Source organism: Genypterus blacodes, unplaced genomic scaffold (assembly GCF_046128005.1).
Source record: "Genypterus blacodes isolate CSIRO-AG114 ecotype Tasmania unplaced genomic scaffold, CSIRO-AGI_Gbla_v1 ptg000015l_1, whole genome shotgun sequence".
Classification (NCBI taxonomy): domain Eukaryota; kingdom Metazoa; phylum Chordata; class Actinopteri; order Ophidiiformes; family Ophidiidae; genus Genypterus; species Genypterus blacodes.
Genome location: NW_027466829.1, coordinates 456,423 through 477,593, shown reverse-complemented (window position 1 = coordinate 477,593; position 21,171 = coordinate 456,423). Strand labels below are relative to the sequence as shown.

The 21,171-nt window shown below is 47.6% G+C and overlaps 1 protein-coding gene across 1 annotated transcript in view; it reads right to left on the bottom strand.

The window, feature by feature from the left end:
• The window catches only part of brsk2a (BR serine/threonine kinase 2a), a 122,379-nt gene that overhangs the window by 21,604 nt on the left and 79,604 nt on the right, over window positions 1-21,171 (bottom strand). The window contains exons 3-5 of the mRNA XM_076138805.1: window positions 15,061-15,146; window positions 12,671-12,811; window positions 3,675-3,791 (exon numbers count right to left, since the gene is read on the bottom strand). Coding sequence (XP_075994920.1) covers window positions 3,675-3,791; window positions 12,671-12,811; window positions 15,061-15,146 — 344 coding nt within the window. The remainder of the gene's footprint in view (window positions 1-3,674; window positions 3,792-12,670; window positions 12,812-15,060; window positions 15,147-21,171) is intronic.

The window sequence follows — 21,171 nt, the reverse complement described above, 5'->3', positions numbered from 1 at the left end:
CAGACAGTAAATGTCTAGAGCGAGCGTAGATCACGCCGCGCTCCGGGAGTTTAGACGGCCTCGGGGGTGTTGGGATGTCCTCCCGCCCGCTTGCTGAAGGGCGTCCTCTCACAGCAGACAGTGAGCGGATCCACTCATCTTTACAACGGCGGGACGGGGCCGGCAGTAAGGGCCGACGACTGAGATTGACGCATCAATATCGGGGGTGGGGATTTACGACGCCACCTTAAGACGATGGCCGCTCCACGAGACGAGACAACAGCTACGGATGGGCAAGCTGCAATGGAAATGACTTCTTCTACTACTACCACACACACACACGTTACACCATTAATGTCTAAAGCCAGGACATTTACTTGCTTGAGCTCAGACTGCATTTGGTGCCTCTTTTGCTCCGCCGTGCTCATGAATACGAGCCGCTGACGTCCCAGCATCCTCTGCCTTTCAAAACACCGGGCTATAACAAACGCTTTTTGCCGCCGCGTCGACAGGGTAAGTTCAAACGCGGGGCCGTTGCAAATAGAGGCGTCCTGATTGCAAGTGTCACGCCGCATTATGCAGACGAGCTGGAGATTCGCACCGGTTGCGTCCGCACGCGAGCGCCACCAAAACAAGAGCCGTGGCTGAAAGGAGGGGGGATAAAAACTCATTATTTGCTGCGCCGTCAAGTGGCACACACACACACGCCTGTACCGCTCTATTCTACTCTACCTGCATTTATCGGCTTGCTTTAAAAGAAAGTGAGTCATTATGAAGACATTTGTTTCATTGCTCCTTTGTTCTGCTGATAGAAATCCTGGCAACAGACAGAAACTGCATCATAAAAGTGATATTATGATAAAAAAAAGAGAGCTTCTTTCCCTCAGCAGGAGTAGAGAGCAGTAAAAACAGTCATAAAAACGATACTAAAAATAAACGGAACCCACTAAAGGCTACTTCCTTTGACCGCAGTAACAATTCTTTGCCTTGAAGAAGGGAAGCGCGCGGGCGGGTCGCCATGTTCATCAAGCTATTTACTAAAACTAATCGACTCCTTTTCACCCAGTGGGGGTTAAAAATCATCACACGGGACCTGGAGGAAATAATTTCATCATATTCTGAGGGCGACAAATTGCATTTTAGTGGACGCGTCGCTGCTCGGAGCGGTTTGTGCCACGGCGGGAAGATAGAAAACGCTTTTATGGTAGGATGGAAGGTGGTGGAGGAGGAAGAGGCGACTTTATCCACGGTGTCTGAGAGGGGGAAACAGCTCGCACAGAGATCCGTGGACAACGCGGCAAACAGGCATCCGTGTCTCTCTGTGTGTGACGCTGAATGATTCTGAGTCACTAGATTATTTGTACGGGGCGTGCGTGAAAGGGAAGCGGCGGGAGAGTCGGCGGGCTGTTCACACGCTGTTGAAACACGCCGCTAATTTATAAGCGTGCGTGACAATTTGTCTCTTCCAAACTTCCATTTTTTTTCCAAATCCCTCATTGCGCGAAAGATTATTTCCTTCAATCAGTCGCTTCAACGGCGCTAAACAAATAACAAACATTTGATGAACTGACAGCTGCATTCATGAGAGAGAGAGAGAGAGAGAGAGAGAGAGAGAGAGAGAGAGAGACCTGTGTGCTGCTTCCTCAACCCCGAGCCCGTATTTGTCAATTCTCATCAGTTCTCCTGCTCATTAATGCGTCCGTACGTCTTAAACGTATTTATGCGTTATGCACTTAGAGATGGGACTGTCAGAGCAGCGTGTGTAATCAATAATCACACGTACGGTACACACAGGCACACACACACACACATACACACACACACACAGCATGTACATGGATGCGTAGAAAGAAACCTGGAGTGGGACAAAAACTAGACCTGCTGTGTGTAAGGGCTATACGCACGTGTGTGTGTGTGTGTGGAGGGGGGGATGCACAGGTACACAATGCATATCATCCCGTTGTAACACCTTGTGACACCTCTGTATTCCCACGTGTGAGACGTACATTTCACGCTTGGTAAACGTACGCGGGGGACTGAGCCGATGCACCTAGATCAGATGGCGGGGAGAGAGAAAGTGGAACGCAACTAAATATAGACACCGTTTAACTGCAGAGGATACGTAGAAATGCAGACTGTTTGGTTCCAGGGGGCCTTTCTAGGAAAAAGGAGATACGTTGTGTGCATTCTACTAACAGATGGACGCTGAATGTACGTTGCTCTCGGTCGGCCTGATCTCGACGGATTAATCGTGACCGCTTAGGCTTTAAGCTACTGCTCAAACAGCTGCAGGTGCATGCGTGTGTGTGGTTGAGTGTGTGTGAGAGGAAGAGAGACAGACAGTATGTTTACACGCACTTTGCAATACTTTTTCATCCTTTTCATGTCATGTAAAGCCTTAATGCAATTCAAACGGGCGCAAATGGAAGTGTGCTTGCTCTGAGTAACAGATCTGTGTGACAGGACTGTAAGTGTAATTGAGGATGCGCGCTCTGCTTACATTTTCTCGATGGGCCGACTCACCTCATAATTAGATTATGAGCATAACGACACATCATGCACACTCAGAAACAGCACAATGCTATTGATTATGTGCGTGTGTACGGCTTAATGGCATCTTTTATCTTTAATCACACTTAGGGGCATCAAGTGCATGTAAAGGTACTGAGAGAGAGAGAGAGAGAGAGAGAGAGAGAGAGAGAGAGAGAGAGAGAGAGAGAGAGAGAGAGAGGGAGGGAGGGAGGGAGGGAGGGAGGGAGGGGGAGAGAGAGAGAAGAGAGAGAGAGAGAGAGAGAGATTCCTACTAAGCAAACTCAGGACAAAGGGTCTCAGAGGTCAGGAGTGAACTAAGCCCTGCCAGCAGTGTGTGTGTGTGTGTGTGTGTGTGTGTGTGTGTGTGTGTGTGTGTGTGTGTGTGTGTGTGTGTGTGTGTGGTTGGTGACGTGCGAGCATGATCATTTGAGTTACAGCTGGTTGGGAGGTATAATCTGGACAGAGTCGGGGCTGAGCTGGGGGACAGATGTTAGGAAGGTTGTCAGAAAGCTTCTCTGTCTCCCTGCACAGAAAGTCCTGAGTCACCACTGAGCAAAGACGTCCACGTCATCAGGAATTTGTGCCGGCAAACCCTTGAAACCTCTGGAGAGCGTATTTCATGTCTCCACTTCTTCTCTGAGCCTACTGGAGAAGCATCACACCACCACCTCCACCCCCTTCTCTCATAGATGGTGGAGCCCGTGCTCTCCTCCCTCAATTCCAGGGTTAAATAAAACACTCGTACCATACGGCGGCTTTGGTGGCGTTTCAAGTGCGGGCCTCGGTCTTTCAGAGTGACTTCTCCTGCGAGCGAATTCATTATGGCCGTTTGCAGGGGATTGATGGCCCTGGCGCGCTTGTGAGTGCCGGATCATAAAAAGCCAACATCAGAGAGAGGAAGATGTGCGGCCGTGGCCCTGGACCTGCTCGCAGGCAGACAGCTCTAAGATTTTTTGAAGAGATCAGCAGTCCACAGAGGCGCCTGGCAGAGGCATTCGGGTTTCATTGCTCATTTTCCTTCGCTTCTCTCCTTCTCTATTCCTCGCCCTCTGCTGTCCAACTGCCGCATATTTGTTTACCCTTTAGCAGCGTCGATACTTCAATGGGATGCGAGTTAGACTTCAATTAGGGGTCAGGGGTTACAACATGAGCGTGCGACTTACCCACAGCTGGTTTCCAGCAAACTGTCTCCCACCTGGAGCGACGCCATGCCAAAGTCCGCTATCCTGATGTTGTTCTTTTCATCTAGCAACAGGTTCTCTGGCTTCAGATCCCTGTGGCTGGAGGATGATGGGAAATAAACAGAAAAACAGTGAATAAAACATGAAAGCGATCTCGCCGTCATATAGGTTACAAGTGTGGACACGCGAGAGGAAGATTGCAGTAAAGTATCAAAGCCCAGAGAGCCGAGCCAGCGTCCAACAACATGCAGATGCTTGTACGACTGCGAGCAACACAGCACCCTTAACCTGTTACAGCGCACCTTCTCCCTCTCCACGTCCCACTTTGATCTGTCCGTGCTGTGACTAGAAGCTCCCACCTCAGCGCTGGGCTGCTACGAGCTGTGACAGCCCCCTGCTGTGTCCTTTTCTCCTTCTGTTTCCCTCCCTCTTCGCCCCTCGTTTGCCTCCCTCTCATCTCCCCGACAGCCCCCGGCGAGCTGGCTGAGCAGAGGGCATCAAGGGGAGCCAGCAGCAGAGGTGGTGTTCATTTGCTGCCATTCATTACCGCTAAACACAGCGAGAGGGAGAATAACCAGCAGATACCGCCGCTCTCCTTAAATGGGACCATTAAGAGGAATATCCTTCACTTATTATCTGCCCTGTTGACGTGTCAGTGGTTAAAATCTCAATTTTGGCAAGCTGCTGTTCAAAAGCAGAGGGACTGAGGTCTTTCTTTATCATGCAGTTAACGTCTCCTCCCGTGTCCAGGGTCTCTTTTATTATGACGTGCCACATTACAGTACACAAGTCGACAAGTACGCCTTCTATTCCTCCAGCCGTCTATCTATATATCTCTGCGTTACGGCACTGCAATTCCAGTAATGGGCCTGTTGTCCAAATTTATATTTCCATCTCCCAGATTGTCTAAATTCAAACAAACACCCTCTCTCACAAAGTTTACTTCTCTAACCCTTTAACGTAGGCCTGACTGTGACCGTACTGCAGCAGTTATATAAACTCCTCTGGCCTGACACAACTCCTCTTCTGTTCCCTGAGCAAATGCTGCTTTATTCTGCACGGCAGCTACTTAAAAAGGAAAAAAAAGACACAAACTGGACAAAACTGCAAAGATTGAAACACAAACCGCAGCGTTTCTTCAAGCAAAAAAAACAGAAGACACAGCAATCCGCTCCGCTCGGCGCTCTTAATAAACATTTAATCACATTAATCCCTTCGGCTATTAAGGTTTGTGCCTGGCACATTCAAGTGAGCAGTCAGACCACAGTCCTCATTTGCTAATGCGATGGAATATTAGCCAAAAGCTTTTTTTTTACTGCATGTACTTTGTCTCTTTCTAATTGGGTCAACCAAAGCCTGGAAAAGTTTCAGAGGGAGAAGCAGGAGGATGACACAGAGGCGAGCTCGGGGCTGAACGGGGGCAGTTTAACTCACCATGGTGTTAAAAGATTCACTCCAGCTAACAATAACTCTACAAGGATAACTTTAGCAGTTTGTGATAATGGGAAGACCCAGCATTGCAAGCTTTACTGCAACTTTCAAGTGGCGGTGGACTCCGATTACGCATATTAGTGCTGCATGTAGTCGTGTAATGTCAAAGTCTTAATGAGAGCAGCGATATCAAACGTGTGCATACGTCAAATTTATCACCGCGGGGGAAAGAATCATTTCCGTGGGCCGGAGACATCAGTTAGAACGTCTTCACCGCCATAAACATGTCTGCGATATTATAAGACTGCGAGCCCCAAGAGGACAGAGCCATTACTACCTTGCGTAAAACGGAACATATCAGCATGAAACGTGCAAATGATCACAGGCAATTAAGAGCTCGGTGTTAGATTGCAGGAATCATGTCTAACAGCCCCACTGGGGTGTAAACCTCGCTCATACAGCATATGGACGCACACACTCACACACACACGTGAACCCTGTAAATTACACTGAACGCTGTGGTAAGTGCTTGCCGCACCATGAGGCAGCTTAACTTACACCTAACCCGTGAATATGACAGTATATCATCATTACGACAATTACAGGCCATCCGGATGTAAATACCACTGATGGTAAAGTACATGGCAACATTTAGGATCCCTTAAGTGATGTCATTTCTATTGTACGGTTACAGGCTCTGTTCTGCTCCTGGCTAATGAATGAGCAGAGGTTGGCAGTAACAGCGGTGTCGTCTAATGTTCTGCTAAAGACGACATTTCAGCCGCTTGAGAGATTTGTTCACACCAACTAACTTGCGGTCATGTTTGCAGCATGTAGCTCCCAAATTCCCAACCAACTTTCCACCGTAGGATGTCACCGCCGTCGCTGAACCGTTTAACAGCATCCACCCTTGCATGACATACGACTGTAAGACAGAGATATCCCAGCGGAAGGACAGCTGTGTGAGGGAGATTACAGTAGCAAAGTGGGGCCTGACGTGTCGGAGAGGCCGTTAAACGTCCTATTATGGATTCCAGGGTCCTGACAGCCAATAAAGTATCCGGATGCAATTGTTCCATCAATGTTGTCGGTGGATAAATATGCTGTTAGCCTGTGTCTTTTGTGGACGAGTCTCCTGGGGTTTGTGTTTTATGTATGATAGGCTCGTGCAAACAGTGTGTTGGTGCCATGTTTACGGCTCACGTGTTCAGTGTGTCGTCTTTGTGTTTAAAGGCTGATGGGTTTTTTGTTAGAGTCGTTAGAAATTTACGAGGCTTTTGGAACTGTGGTTTTCTGATTGGGGATGATGTTCAGGTCTGTACAGATCAAGGACGAGGGAAGGAGAGTCTCCCCACGGTGTTGGTGGTAAACAGAGTTTTAACACCAGTCACGACTCGTCCCCTCTGAGCCGTTGCCTGCGTCGTTTGTATCACACCAAATTGTTTTTCTTGCCTCTTTCTTCTCTTTCACATCATGACTGAAAAACCTTTTTAATGAGGAATTATGAAATTTTCCAATACAGAAACGGTCAAATCTATTAGTCTGGATGATTTCTGGTGTAATCATGGCGTCGCACATGTGGCCCCCGAGGAGCTCCATAAATGTTTGTGTCCCCGCCGTGTGCACTTCCACAATATTAGTTAGCTCAGACAAACTCCAAGGCTGCTGACATCACCGCCAATTGATGGCTGTGTAAATTAATAAAAGGTCGTAGCCCGGGGAGACCTGTTTTAGATGCGATCAGTGTTATATCAATTATAACAGGGATCACAGGGAGCGCCGGCGTGATGATACGCCAAACGACAGTTCATCCCTCAGGACAGGAAACAAGTTGCACAGCAGCTGATGTCATCCGAGGTTAAATGTCCATTGTGATGAGGCCCTTTCAGCTATTGTTCCACTCTCATCTCTATCATTAGTGTAACGAGAGGATGGTCATGGAGCTCGCCGTGTCCTGACAGTCCCGTGTGTAGCTGACTAGTCACAGACATCGACCCGGAGCAATGTTATGGTTATTACAGTCGTTTCTTTCTCTGTAGGCCACTATATTGACAGAACAAGTCAAAGTGTGGTTTTTCTGTGATGATATTCTTTCATAGTAACCTTCGTCTTCTTCGACCCTACAGTTAATTCCTCCACCTATTTTCATTCCTAGCTCCTCCTCTGGGACGGGACGCAATGCTGTGACTAAAAAGTGGCGTGATAATGACGGCCACACGTCTGCAGAGAAGAATCGGTTTGATTGAATGTGAGCATCACTGCTTTTCCTCTTAATCCAGTGGGGAATAACCTGGGGAGGATGGAAAGAGAGCAGCAGATCTTCCACAACAAGGCAGAATAAATAGACGAGCGCCACTTATGTCCTGTATAAAGTGAAAAGGGTCAGAATCCTTCATACTTCATACATTTCAGCATGTCATGATGCAATTTCCTCCACATTTTCCTCCGATTTACCCTATTCTTCACTTCCTTCAGTCATCACAAACAACAAACCAACCTACTCTTATCCTCACATGTTCCATACTGAGCTTTCCCGTCTCTTTCTTTCCTTTTCCCCCCTACATGCTCTCTACTTTGTTCTCTCCCCTCACCCACGGTTACACCTCACCAACCTAAGCAGGCAAACGTAGGAGAGGAAAATCAGACAAAAACATCAGTTTTCCATTCTGTCTCATTAGCAGCCATCAGCCAGAGTGATGATGAGCGATAAACAAAGGCTTTCCACAGGCGGGTAGACAGACAGACTGTCAGATGGGGAGATTCCGGCACATGCCAACAAACACAGTCAGGGCTATTGTGACAGCGATGGGCATACAAGAGAATGAAGAATGACAAATAGGTTAACGCGTACTGTATGATGTGCATGTGTAACAACAGCGGCACACGATCAAATGAAAAGCGCGGCAGAGGAAGAGGGATCAGAAACAAGCAAAGAGGCAGATGGCACGGAGTTAAAAGAGGGGAAAAGATGGAGGCCAATGTTGATTAACTGAAAGTAACAGTGGCTTGCATTACAGCTCTCTGAGGGAATATAAGCAAGTAATGGCAAAGAGCGGCTCGCTAAGCCCGGAAGAGCGACAACTAAAGCCAGGAGACACCGGCGGCCGGGTGGGAGACAGAGACGAAGTGAGATGGCATGATGATGCCCCTGCGTGGGTTTAATGCGACTTCTGCACCAGGCATTCGCGTGTGTGCACATAAAGGTGATAGTTATAATGCTATAGGCTTTAGGCACGCGGTCGTCTCGCACCAGCAAATGTCCAGCTTACTTGGTGGGTTGCTGGGAGTTTGTGTGAAACATACATTTATCTCACACCCACACACAGTAACTAACATGGTAAGGCTGGAGGATAGACCATAGGGTTTTTTTGAATGGTGTGTGTTTGCATGGGCTCACACGGCTGAAGCAAGCGTCTGCGTGTGTGTGTGTGACAGAGTGGGGTCATCAGAGTGGGCGGACAAAGTGACTAGTTAGTGAGGCGGGGGGTCTGATTGGTGTCATCATAAGTTCACATGACCGCAGGCTGAACCGTGGCTGATCTGGCTGTGGCCTCAGGAACGCTGGAGAGATCAATAACGCTGCATATTTTCATCGGCCATGAGAATAGAAATATGGTGCACGTTTGACACGGGAGATCACAGAACAAAGCGCCTACTAGTGCACCATTACAAACTAGAAAAAGCTGCTGTTAAGAGCCGAAATCCTCTATTTCCTGGGTTCCTTTGCATATCAGCACCTGCTACCTTTCCTTTTCAAATACTTTTTTTTTGCATGTCATCTTCTAATTGTGGGTCAATTGTCTACATATATTATAAAAATAAAATCTTGACTGGTGACAGACAAATGAGTTTAAATGGCACTTCGTTCACATGTTTTTTTTACCAGGATAGTGCAAACTAAATGAAATGAACAAGGTTTAGCAGCAGTGACAGGTTTCTGATACGTCAACCGTGGCGTGGACCGGCCACAGAATCAGTCTGCAGGGGTGGAAAGCTGGACAACACGCGGACCAGCAGCTTGTCAAGTGTTCAAGGAGTAAGCACTCCGCTCTTCTCAATCAATCTGTGTCTCTGTCGGGCGCTTACAAGCATGGCAGGCTGCCACGGCGACTTTCCGGGATATTGCACAAACTCCGCAGCAGATGTGTATTTTGCTGAATGTCAAACCAGACAAGACGCGACCACAGCTGCGTTGGGATTCCCTCTCACGTAAATATTAAATCATCTCAATACAGACACGGATACAAGAGCATCTTTGAAGAGACCGCTGTGTGTGTGTGTGAGATCTAGCGTTCTGAAGCAACACACTGTACCCGTACCACCGCAGGTTTGCTGATTTGTAGCTGACCCAAACACAGGCGAGCCTTCAAGAGGAAGGCACGGGCTCTGGCAAAGTGAAGGATCGATAAAAAACATTTCTTTATATGTGAGTCGTGCTCTCAGCTTGAAGCAGAATGTCAACCAGTCTGTTTCCACCAGAGTCTGCTTTGTGGACTTTAAATGTCAAATTATAGCCAAACAGGAGTGGAAAGTCATGAATAGAAATACAGGTTGAAATGCTATATTAACATAGCGGTGATCTCTTTCACTGACATGGCCTTTCTCTCTTTCTCTGCACAGTGGTGAGGTCCTGGTTTCGAATCCTTTCCCGGCCTTCTCCTTTCCGTGCGGAGTAGCCGGCAGTCTTTCCCTTCATTCACATTCCGGCTTACAACAAATTGGCTCAACAGAGACATATGGGGGTCAGACGTGCGCAGCGAATGGAGGGATGAGGCAATAAGACGTGAAAGCGAGACTGTGCGGGGGGGAAAAGGGAAGTCTGAGAGGTCTGAGGAGGATGTGTTCACCCCGCCACTGCATGGTGAGTCACAGAGAGGAGGGAGCACTTCTAACAGCCTGCGCGAGTCCCCTGTGCAGACGAGGAGAAACGCCAGAGATGATTGCAGAAATGTTTTTATTGAGGGGATGCTGGGATCTCATTAGCGCGGATGGAAGGGAGGTGAGAATGGCTGCTTCTGTCTGTCTGTTTGGCTCTAATTGAGGTTGGGAGGAGGGCGAGTGGGTGTAGCAACGCCAAATTATCCTCCTCATGGTAAATGTATAAGGCGTAATTTTCGAGGAGCGTCAGTGGGGTAGAAAGGAGCGAAGTAAAACAGGCAGAGAGAGAGAGAGAGAGAGAGAGAGAGAGAGAGATACAGTGGCTTCGCTGGTACTCCCACAGAACAGAGGAGCTGTCACACTCCATGTTTGTGCGTGTGCTGAGACTCAGTCCCAGTTGCTTTCCCCTAATTCGTCTAATCTGTTCCCCTCACAGTCAGATATGTATGAGACTGATAACAGACTGCTAACTTTCATTCCCTCAGGTAAGGCAGGTTTGTTCAATTTCAAGTTATACACGCGTTGCTCTGGTAGTTTTAGCTGAATTCTCTCAGGAAATTCAAGCGACCGGAAAAAATGTTAGATGTCCAGACAAAAAGAAGGAACTTGAATGCACCACGCTCAGCAAGTCAATAACATGTAAAGTTGCCGTGTACGGAAGTAACGGCAACGACTGAAATCTAATTGCTTTTTTGTACAAGCGGTACAAAACAAGAATACAAAAGCGTGTCCAATCCAAGAAAACAGAGACAGATTCCAATCATATCATGACACGGCTGGGATGAATTCCTTGCTCTTTCTCTTGTGTGAATCTATCTCTCAGTCAGCCAACACCAGGCTCCATGGAATACATACACAAAAACTGTCTGTCTTTTATCATTGACACAAAGCCCAAACAACCTCCATACATTCAGTGGAAGGAAAGTCTGTCTCTCCAGCTCTTTTGCATAAATTACCGGCCTGTACCGTCAACAGGTAGCAGCTTCAGCCTCTGCCTCAGCTCCGCAGGGATTCAGGCACGAGCGCACTCTCACATCTTTAGTTTCTTTTGCGATTCGAAGTCGTACTTTCTGTGAAAATGACTGCAAGGAACGGTTAAATCCAAACGCATAATGACCGCCATGAATTATGAGTGACTCCAGAGTTCTAATTAAGGCTGTGACTCCCCTGATAAAGATGCTGAGCTTAGCTGAATTTGTGCAAAAACTCACACCATTGATTTGCTCTTCACTGCCTGGTTTAACAGTGCCGCTACAGCCTCCAACTCGTCAAACTCAACACTTAATACTCTTTTGTCAGAGTCAAATTGATGTAGATGCAGTTAAAAAAGCTTAATATGTAATTAAGACTGGAAGTTTTGAATTAGCCAGTCAGCCATTATCTTTGTCTGTCATCTTAGGGAGAGTTTTATTCCTTAAATGGGGTGGGAACGCTAAATGGAATGATTTCTTTCCCTCTCAATAGAATGAAGAAAATGATCTCTTTCATACTTAGCTGAGCTAGAACACACACTTATCTCTGTGATTGGTAAAGAGATTCATGTTTAAAATCCTCAAATTGGAAATCTAGCTATTCTTCCTCCTGGGAGTGACTTCACGCACAGGAGACACAAGTGTGCGTTAGTATGTGTGCGTTAGTATGTCAGCCGACGTCACTCATGTTTTCTCTTCATCTTGAAAGACTTTTGATTTCACCGTTACCGTCCTTGTCTTTGGTTTTTCCCGCTTCTACCCTTCACCTCTTACACTGACACACTGGGTGACGCTAAATAAATTAACTTGAACTTCAGGCTACTCTTTGTTCCTCGTGCTTCATTATGCTGATACGAGAGGGGGAAAGCCGGGCCTGAGGGAGCCACTCTATGGGAAACAAAACTCACTCTCTGCTCCAGCACAAATGAGTAAAAACACACACACACGCACTCACACACACACGCACACAGACACACACGCATGCATGCAAATGATTTCTCCTAACCAGCGCCCGGCTGACATGTTTGACTTCTGAAGTAAAAGCTATTACTATATACCATAAGATGGTAAACAGTTAAATTATCCCCAGAGGCTAAGAGATAGAAACACATTGATAAATGTGTTACATTAGCAACACCGTGACAAATTTATACAAATACAAGAGCTCTACGCTGAACGGCACAAAGCTAAGAAAGAGTACTGTGCATTAACAGAAAATCACTACGCTTTTCTGCCCTAATAACTGCATTAGGACCACTTACTGCAGACAGGGACAGTTTGAGGAGTGTTCTTTACAGGGGTGCGATCCAAAGTGTGAAAGCAACGTCCGTGTCTATTCAGGTGCGGCTCTTCAAATATATACCAAAGCACTGTGTCTGAATATAAACTGGACCACTGTCATTGTGAAGGGAGCCTGAGTGTTTCAGTCAGGTTCAGAACATGTGAGGATGCTGGTTATAGAGGGAAACACTCACAAATCAGAAATCTTTACTTTAGAAGGTCAAATGTTCGTTTGCTTAGAAGTCATCAGGTGTTGATTGCTGTATGACAACAAGTCTCAATGGACATAGTATCTAATTCAATTATCATTCTACTTTTACTACGTTATGTTGCATCATATGTGGTGTTCTACCCCCTGTGGTCAGAGCAGTATCATGCACAGCACCAGATTGTCTTGCGTGTAATTACAGCATTTACCATATGGAGTGACTGTGGCAGAAGTCCAGGGCAGAGATGATCTGTCTGAAGAACTTCCTGGCCTCTTTAGGAGTTAACCTGCCCTTCTTCACCAAGTAGTCAAACAGCTCACCGCCAGAGACGTGCTCTAACACAAGGTACCTGAGGGAGAGAGAGGGAGAAGGAGAGGGGGAGAGAGAGAGGGAGAGGGAGAGGGAGAGAGAAAAGGAAAGAGAAATAATGGGTGATAAAACAAGCAAGGGTGGATTATGTTAACCAAAGAAAAGCTCTGGATGTCTTCGTATCAGTCTACATACATTACACACTCACACACACTCGCACACACAACCTTCCCTGTCACCGCACTCTTTACGAGCGCTCGTCAGGCGGCCTTTGAACCCGTGTTGCTGGGGTTGTGGGGGCCACTCCATCATCCTGACTGTACGGCGCACAGTCTGGGGCTCTGAGAGGACAGGGAGGCAATGAATCTACCCTGACCCGGGCCTGAAGCGGCATCTGTGCTGCCGAGAGAGCCCGACACCGCCGCTGCCCCGGCTCTGGACCGTCTGCTCGTATATCCTGGGCAGCTACTCCCCTGCATCTTCCTGGGACAAATTGAAACTCGGACAGGCGGTGAAATACTCTCTCTTTCTCTCTTGTGCGAGTGTGTGCATCCGAGTGTGAGTGTGTGAGAGATTTTATTGATTAGGCCATCTTGTCGCAACCTGTATTCGGCCGCAGAGCACCCACTCAATAAGCAACCCTGAGCCTGTAAAGCAGCTGCGTACGGCAAAACCTCATACCGCCTGTATATTAGCTGCACCTATACAATCTAATACAATGTAATCCTGAAGCTTACAGTGTTCAGCTGCTCGGCTCACGTCATCGTGTTTTATTGAGACACGTTTCTAATGTTTGGACCACCTGCTTCTGTACAAACGTGCAACGGGGAGAGAACACAGGGAACGCCTCTCCGTTTAACACATTTAGAGCTGACAATTCTTTTAATGAGAGCTGGTTTCACATAATAAAGCCCAATAAAAAAACTCCATTACGTACAAATCAACTTTGTTCACGAGCATAACTTCTCTTTCAATATTCCATTTCTCAGCATAATTTACAGTATATTAGCATCGTTATGTGGTCATTCATTCATCTTTGGCAATGAAATATGAATCAATAAAATACCTCGTTTTCTCCATCACCTCTAGCACTCACACACACACACACACGCACGCACACGCCAATTGGAGCAGCTCCTGGTGGGATCTGTGCCAATGGCATCATAAATCCTAAAGCTCTGGGAATGCGGCTTTAAAGGAGCTACGCATCTATCAATGATTGGCTTTCAAGGGGCAGATTTCTGATTTAGAGTCTAAACAACATTAAGCGCAAAGCCTCTACATCACATCAAGCTGGGAATGGACTCAGTGCGTAAGTCACTGGTGATGCAAATGCAAAGTAATTTGTCATCCGCTCTGCGTAGTGACCAACTGTCAAAAGTGATGAAGCAACAGGCCAAAATGAGATTTTAATAATCCAATTATAGGATGAATCATAATATTGTTCTATTCCTATCATCTTAAATGATGACATGTACAGTGCTGCATGTCCAATCCCATTTGGCTCGCGAGCTCAAGATGAGACCTAATTGAATTCCGTTGACAAACAGTCGTCTGTAGATGAAGGGGGCTACCATATAGGACTGATGGGCCTGTCATTCACTGCTGCTAAAGTTAGCTAATAGATCTCTGGGTGTGTGTGTGTTTAGGCGCGTACGTATACATGTGTGTGTGTATGTGCCGCAGACTAATGTTGCTTAATGCAGTGGCGTTGCCTCTGATAAGCGTGTCGTAGTGTTTGCCTTCCTCCTCCCATTAGCTGTCCTCCAGCGAGCGCAACCCAATTAAATGCTTGAAGCCGGCAGTAATGGAGCATCCGGCCTGCCGCTCCAATCACAACACACCAATCAGAGCTGCTCCTCTGGCCGACCAGATGATGTGTGGGGTTTTAAAGAGCGCTCTGAAGCCCAGAAGACCGTTTGGGAGTCACATTTCTTCGCTCTGAAAGCTTTGGCTCAGACGTAAATAAATGTGTGTACAAAAAGTTGATTGATATGTTCTGAGCCCGAGCGTAGCAAGATTAACACACCGCTGCCAAAAGAGCTCGAGGGGAGAGATTTGGCACTGTAGTTTTCTTGGCTGATTAATGTGGAAGAGGTGGATGTCTGAGGGTTCAAATCCCAAATCATCATCATCGCTTCGCTCGCGTGTGTGTGCTTAGCCAAGTTGGGGACACACCTGAACACAGATGAGCTCTAATAACCTCCACTAAAGTATGACACTCCTGGTTGAGGTTCGGAACACATTAACCCTTTGTGTGTCGTGTTGTGCTGCGGCGATCATACTTACAAGTATTTCTTATTTTCGTAGACGTCGTGTAGTTTTAAAACGTGCGGGTGTTCTATGAGCTTCAAGATAGCTATTTCACGCTCCACCTGTAGAAGAGGGACAGAAGGAGAGGGGGAGAGAGAGAGAGAGAGACAGAGAGAGGGGGAGAGAGAGAGATTGGTGTTAATCAAATACAATAGAAGCCATAAGAGCACCGCTACAATAAAAAAACAAGCTCTCAATCCTCAGCAAACAAGTCTCGCTGAGGTGCTCTGTCACATTTCATGATCAAGCTATGGGGGCAAGATAAGAAACATAAAGTGTGATATCTAGTGGGACATTTGTCTCCGGCCTTTACCTTCAGTCATGAGACAGTGGCAGCACAAACATGTCACCGCCGCGCTCAGGGCCGAGTCGACACGAGCTTCCAGAGTTTCTTTACTGCTTACAGAGTCGCTTAGAGGGAAAACGTACAGCGTTTTTTGTGAGACAGGTGAGGGTTTGGCTCCTGCTTGAGATCGGGTCCGTCTGTTCGGATCCGTGTCAGTGTCTCCGTCAGTGTGTACGACTGCCACTGGGAATCAGCGTCCATTCGCAAAGAACCCAACAGAAGCCGACACTCGTCTTTCCGCTCCCGCTCTCTGTACATTCACATTAACTTTCCTCCCAACCTTTCTTGTCTGTCGGCTCCGCTACGGCGTTCCGTCTCCAGCTTTGACAAAGATGAAAGGGCGAGGGTGTGTGTGTATGTGTGAGAGATAATTTCACTATGTCACCTCCCTGTGCCGCAGCCTTCGCTTTGCTTTTGTGTCACTCTGTGTGTGTTTTAGCTTCATGTAATTTTCTGTACAATGCCATCAAAGCTCTGAGCTGTCAGCCATTACACACACACACACACACACACACGTTTGGTTGACTGACCGTAAAATCAGGAGTCGCCTTAATTACACTCTCATATTGTTTTCCATTTCAGAGCAGCTTCTATTAGTGAGCTTTGACACTCATCTTCAATACTGCAATTAATCTTGACAAAAGATCAATGATTATTTTCTGATGTCTTTCTTATCCCTGCTGTCTTCTCAAGACTTTCACACCGCAACATTTAATGCAAAATGTGTGATAAAAACATAGAATCTGGGGAAGAAAACGCAACAGAGACACAAGTCAGGAACATAAAGCTATAAGCTATAAAGCACACACACACACACACACACACACACAGAGGCGTGTCTGGAAAGGGTAAAGTGGTAACGCATAATTAGCATTAGCGTGGAGTATCAGTGGGAGTGAGGCTAATCAGGGCTAATCCACAGCCTAATGAGTGCCATCAGCGGTGTTACAGCGGGCCACAGTCTCACCTGAGGCTAAGGTGTGTGTGTTTAGGAGAATGAGCCCGTGGCGGCTGGCTTGCTACCTGGCAGGAAGGACTCCCTGCTGAGAGACTTATGCTATCCAGGACTCGGGGAGAGACGAGCCGTCTTAAATGCTACAGTGCCAGCAGCCACCCTGCTAAGCTTCTTATAAGAGCCTACTATTAGTTAATTGAAATAAGAGAAATGAGGCTTTAACGAAGCCTTAGCCACACAACTTCACCCTTATCGCCAGATTAGCTGCTGATTAAGCGGATGATGTAATTCTGTGGCGCTTTTTTCTTTTCTCCTTGTAGTTTCATCGATACATTTATCATCATCAAACATCAAAACATTGGAATACATTTGCATCTCCTTCCTACGCGTGAAACCCAAGCGTGTTTGTTCCGTTAGCACATGTGCTATTACAGCAGTCAGCGCTAATGTTTGCAGAGCACACACACGTACAGTGCGCTCACACACACACACACACACACACACTCACACGTACAGCCCAACTGTTCTCTCACTGCTTAGCAAACTGCTCAAACACACCCATCCAACGCCTCCAGAACGTCATGGTGCCGTCTAGAAATGATGGCCGCCTGTGTGTGTGTGCCTGTGTGTGTGCCTGTGTGTGTGTGGTCGCTCTCTCTTGGCCTGGCCGCTGCACACACTGCCTCATTACGGTGCACATCTGTGAGCGTGGACATGTCCGTGGCACTTCATTAAACCTTTATTAGCAGGCTCTCGCTAGTCACATTCTCCCGTCACATTTGGACGCGTTCACGTACGCGCCGGTCGCCGCGGCAGCTGGACAAGTGGACGAACACACACTATACACACTTTGCTCTTTGAAGCATTTCCTCGCCCTCTTACTGGGGTCAGGTCCATATATTGCCTATCTGGTCAATTTCCCAATAACCAAACCCAGAAGTGGACGAACACGGGGAGGGAGAGCGGGAAGCCAAAACACCTCATCACACGCCGAGGTCGATTGCGGCGCATGAGACTGACACTAATCCAAATTGGCTATTTGACGGGGAGATAATTTGTCTTGCAGATTACGGCGGTTACCGTTGTGAAGTGGTCATCATTAGGAGAGGAAGTCCGAGCCGGGGCCCAGTGCCTGATTGGCAAAGCTCTGACCCATGGGTGCTCTCCTATCAGTGCAATATCCTGCCACGCCGAGCGGATCAATCCTGGAAAAGGGGGGGGCTGGCGTTTTCCTACCGAGGCGTTAACAACAACAACCACAAAATGGCCGCCGGTGCAAATAAATAAGTAAATGAATGAACTTCCTCGAGTTGAATAGTTAAGTTGTGTAATTAATAAGAAAGCACAAGGTCAATACCGCCGGACTCTGAGGAGCTGCAGTCAGTCCCTCCCAATTAAAAACAAGGGAAGTGCTCTCCTCTCCCTGGAATGTAATTGTGATGTTGACGCGCACATATAATGTTATTTATTACTCTTAATTAGAGAGGCATTTGCAGGTGTCACTGGCGTATTGTAAAATAGGTCCATGACGCAGGGCTGTGTGTGTGTGTGTGTGTGTGTGTGTGTGTGTGTGTGTGTGTGTGTGTGTGTGTGTGCGAGCGAGCGCTGGAGCTGCACGGACAAAACCACGCTCGCAGTTGTTCTTCACCGAGCGATTTTAGCATATTTTCATCAGCGTCCCATCAATTCTGTAAATTACCTCCTGAGCCGTGAATGTGAACGGGCGAATGGACGAGCAAACAAATGACTGGTGACATCAATAATTTCATCACCGTGGCTAAGAGCCCGGTAATGGAGGACAGAGGATCACAGCAAACAGCGAGGAGATTAGATTCACGCCACACATGTCACACAGCAACAGAACACAGAGACCAGCGCACCCCTGAAAAGCCTCAGAGGGGGGAAAAAAAACATTGGATCACAGGCTCCGTCAGCTCTCACTCACTCTCCACTTATTGCGATCTCACAGCGCTTTTTTTCCCCCTCGTCTTTCTTGCTCCTACGCGTTGAAGGAAAACACAGAGATTTCTGTCACCTCCCCCAGGGGAGCGAGTGAGCGGCCCCCTTGAAACTGAGATCTGAGGATCAAAGTCAACACAGGGCAGCGGTGTGTGTCAGATAAAAAAAAAATAAAAAAAAAAGGGGGGGGAGGCGATGTTAACATGTGGGGATAGAAAAACAAGAGAAGGATGAGCGTAGAGGGGAGGAGAAAGAAGAAGTAAGCCCCTGCAATGGAGGCGGAGGCCGAGAAAGAGAGCAGCCTCGTAGTGTCAGCCGCCGGCGTCCCCCCCTTGGGTCTCGCTGCCTCTTTTGTTACTAATTAACACAACAAGCACAAGGATAACCTTTTTAGCAGCATCGTGCACCAAATGGTCCACGGAGAGCGGGGAAATTAAAAAAGAGCGGGCGGCGGATTCAGAAGCTGTGACAGCGAGCTGGTAAATAAGACACAGGAGAGAACATATGGGCGGTGGCGGCCGCGGCGGCGTAAGGTATGGATGGAGGGATGGTAGGAGAAAGGGGCGAAAAGGTCCCAACTGTCGGCGAGCAGGAGGTGGGAGGAGGGAGCACAGCGTGGTCACTGGCTCCGAGACAGAAACCGGCCCCGCTCGCCACCAGTGTGTATGTGTGTGTGTGTGTGTCTGTGACATGCGGGCACATTAACGCCTGATGCACATGTGACACTGATGGTGGCGTGCTTGGCGCCGCCTCCATCCATCCATCCATATGTCGGTCAGTGAGCCAGTTGGGCAGAAAGGGTAGATTGTGCCAGGAGGAGGAGTCAAGCTGGTGTGTGTAGACGTGTATGTGTGTGTGTGTTTGTGTGTTTATATGCTTACATGTGCGTGTAAATGCTGAAGTGTTAAACGGTCCCTCTAACCCAGGGAGTTTCAAGGACAAACACATCAATCCCAAGGTCAAACATGAACACACACACACACACGAACACACACACACACACACACACACACACACACACACACACACACACACACAGCTTGGTGATGCAGGTCACAGCCGCCACCTCCCGGATCATATTGCCACGTTTTCCCGGGAGAGCCTGCTTATCCGAAATCGGTTTAGAAATTGGCGGCGGTGGCTGCGGGCGGATGGATCTAACACCTCTGGGCGGGCGGGCAGGCGAGCGAGCGAACGCTTCTGGCAGGCTCGTTATCTACACTTCACCGAGGGCCAAATAAAGTACAAAAAAAATCATACTACAGTTAAAGTTGCCAAGTAATCTCTCTCTCTCTCTCTCTCTCTCTCTCTCTCTCTCTCTCTCTCTCTCTCTCTCTCTCTCTCTCTCTCTCTCTCTCTCTCTCTCTCTCTCTCTCTCTCTCTCTCTCTCTCTCTCTCTCTCTCTCTCTCTCTCTCTCTCTCTCTCTCTCTCTCTCTCTCTCTCTCTCTCTCTCTCTCTCTCTCTCTCCTCATCACCATCGTCCTGTGATCCTCGCAAACACACACTTCTCACACACAAAAACACACAGACACCCGTGTGCTGCGTGTTGGTGAGGTAGGTTTTCCCTGGTAATCACTGTATCAGTCATCCTTTGTGGAGAGGAGGTAAATTCCCACCACGGGGGAGTTTGATCAATACCACAGACATGTTGAATCGATGTGGACATAGTCTCTGCTTGCTCAGTAGTCCTTATCCTCCATCTAAGTCCCACCCTTTCAAATCTTTACTCATTACCCCCCCACACCCTATACCAATTCCGACCCTCCTCCTCTTCCTTTTCCTCCTCCAGCCCTGATTTATTCTGTCCTCTCATTCCGTCCGTCCCTCTAATCATGTCTGCGGGTGAGGACGCCCGCGCTGCTTGACAGATCCATCAGGCTGTCACTTAGACAAATGGCGGACTGCATCATTTTCTCGCTAACACGCGCGCCCCTGGATGACCTTGGCTGTAATGGACTGTAATGGTGGAGGTCTTCCACACCCTGAGGTCAAAGGGCGTAATCACCAACCCCTCAGGAACCCTATGTGCACGCACTTGAGGTTGAGATTGCATGGGATGGCCTGGGGAGGGGGTACAAGGTGTAAGACGTGTGTGTGTGTGTGTGCAAGGGCATGTGTGATTTTTTTTTAATCCTTCAACTGGCTGAGTGATTTATCAGTGACGACCAGACGTTGGATCCCTTCGGCGGCCATGTTTTGTGCGTCAGTCGAAGTGAAGTGTGTGTGTGTGTGTGTGTGTGTGTGTGTGTGTGTGTGTTATTTTTTTGGTCAACTCGCCCGTTCTGTCGCTCACTCGCTCCCCGTGAGTGAAGGATAATTCGGAGAGGATTGGTAAAGTGACCTTGGATGGTGAAAAGTGGATTAATGAATGAGTTTTCATAAACTCCAGCAAGGCGCAGAACAGAGTGCGATGATTGAATTTGAAGGTCGTCTATAGCAGGAACAGGAATGTAAATCTAATAAAATATAAGAGAGCGTATTTGCATGCGAGGTGGGGTGAAGAGTTGCAAAGGTGCGGCGAAGAAATGAACGGCATCCGCTAACCTCTTTTGTGAAATTATTTTATCCCAGCCAACCTTCAATTAAAGCGGCTATAATTTTAGATTAGTATTGAAATGATTAGGAACATTGTTGAAGTCTCTCAATGTAAGAGCAAAGGTAAAGATATAAAAAAGGTCTGCAAAGAAATGACTCCTTATTCTGTGCGATATGAAGAAGGGGCGCGTGTTGAAATACCCGTTTATATGGCCGATATAGGTGAAAAGACTGTAAAATATGACTTTTACATGGTTTTAATTAAACTGCGCCGCTCCTGCTCGTACGGCT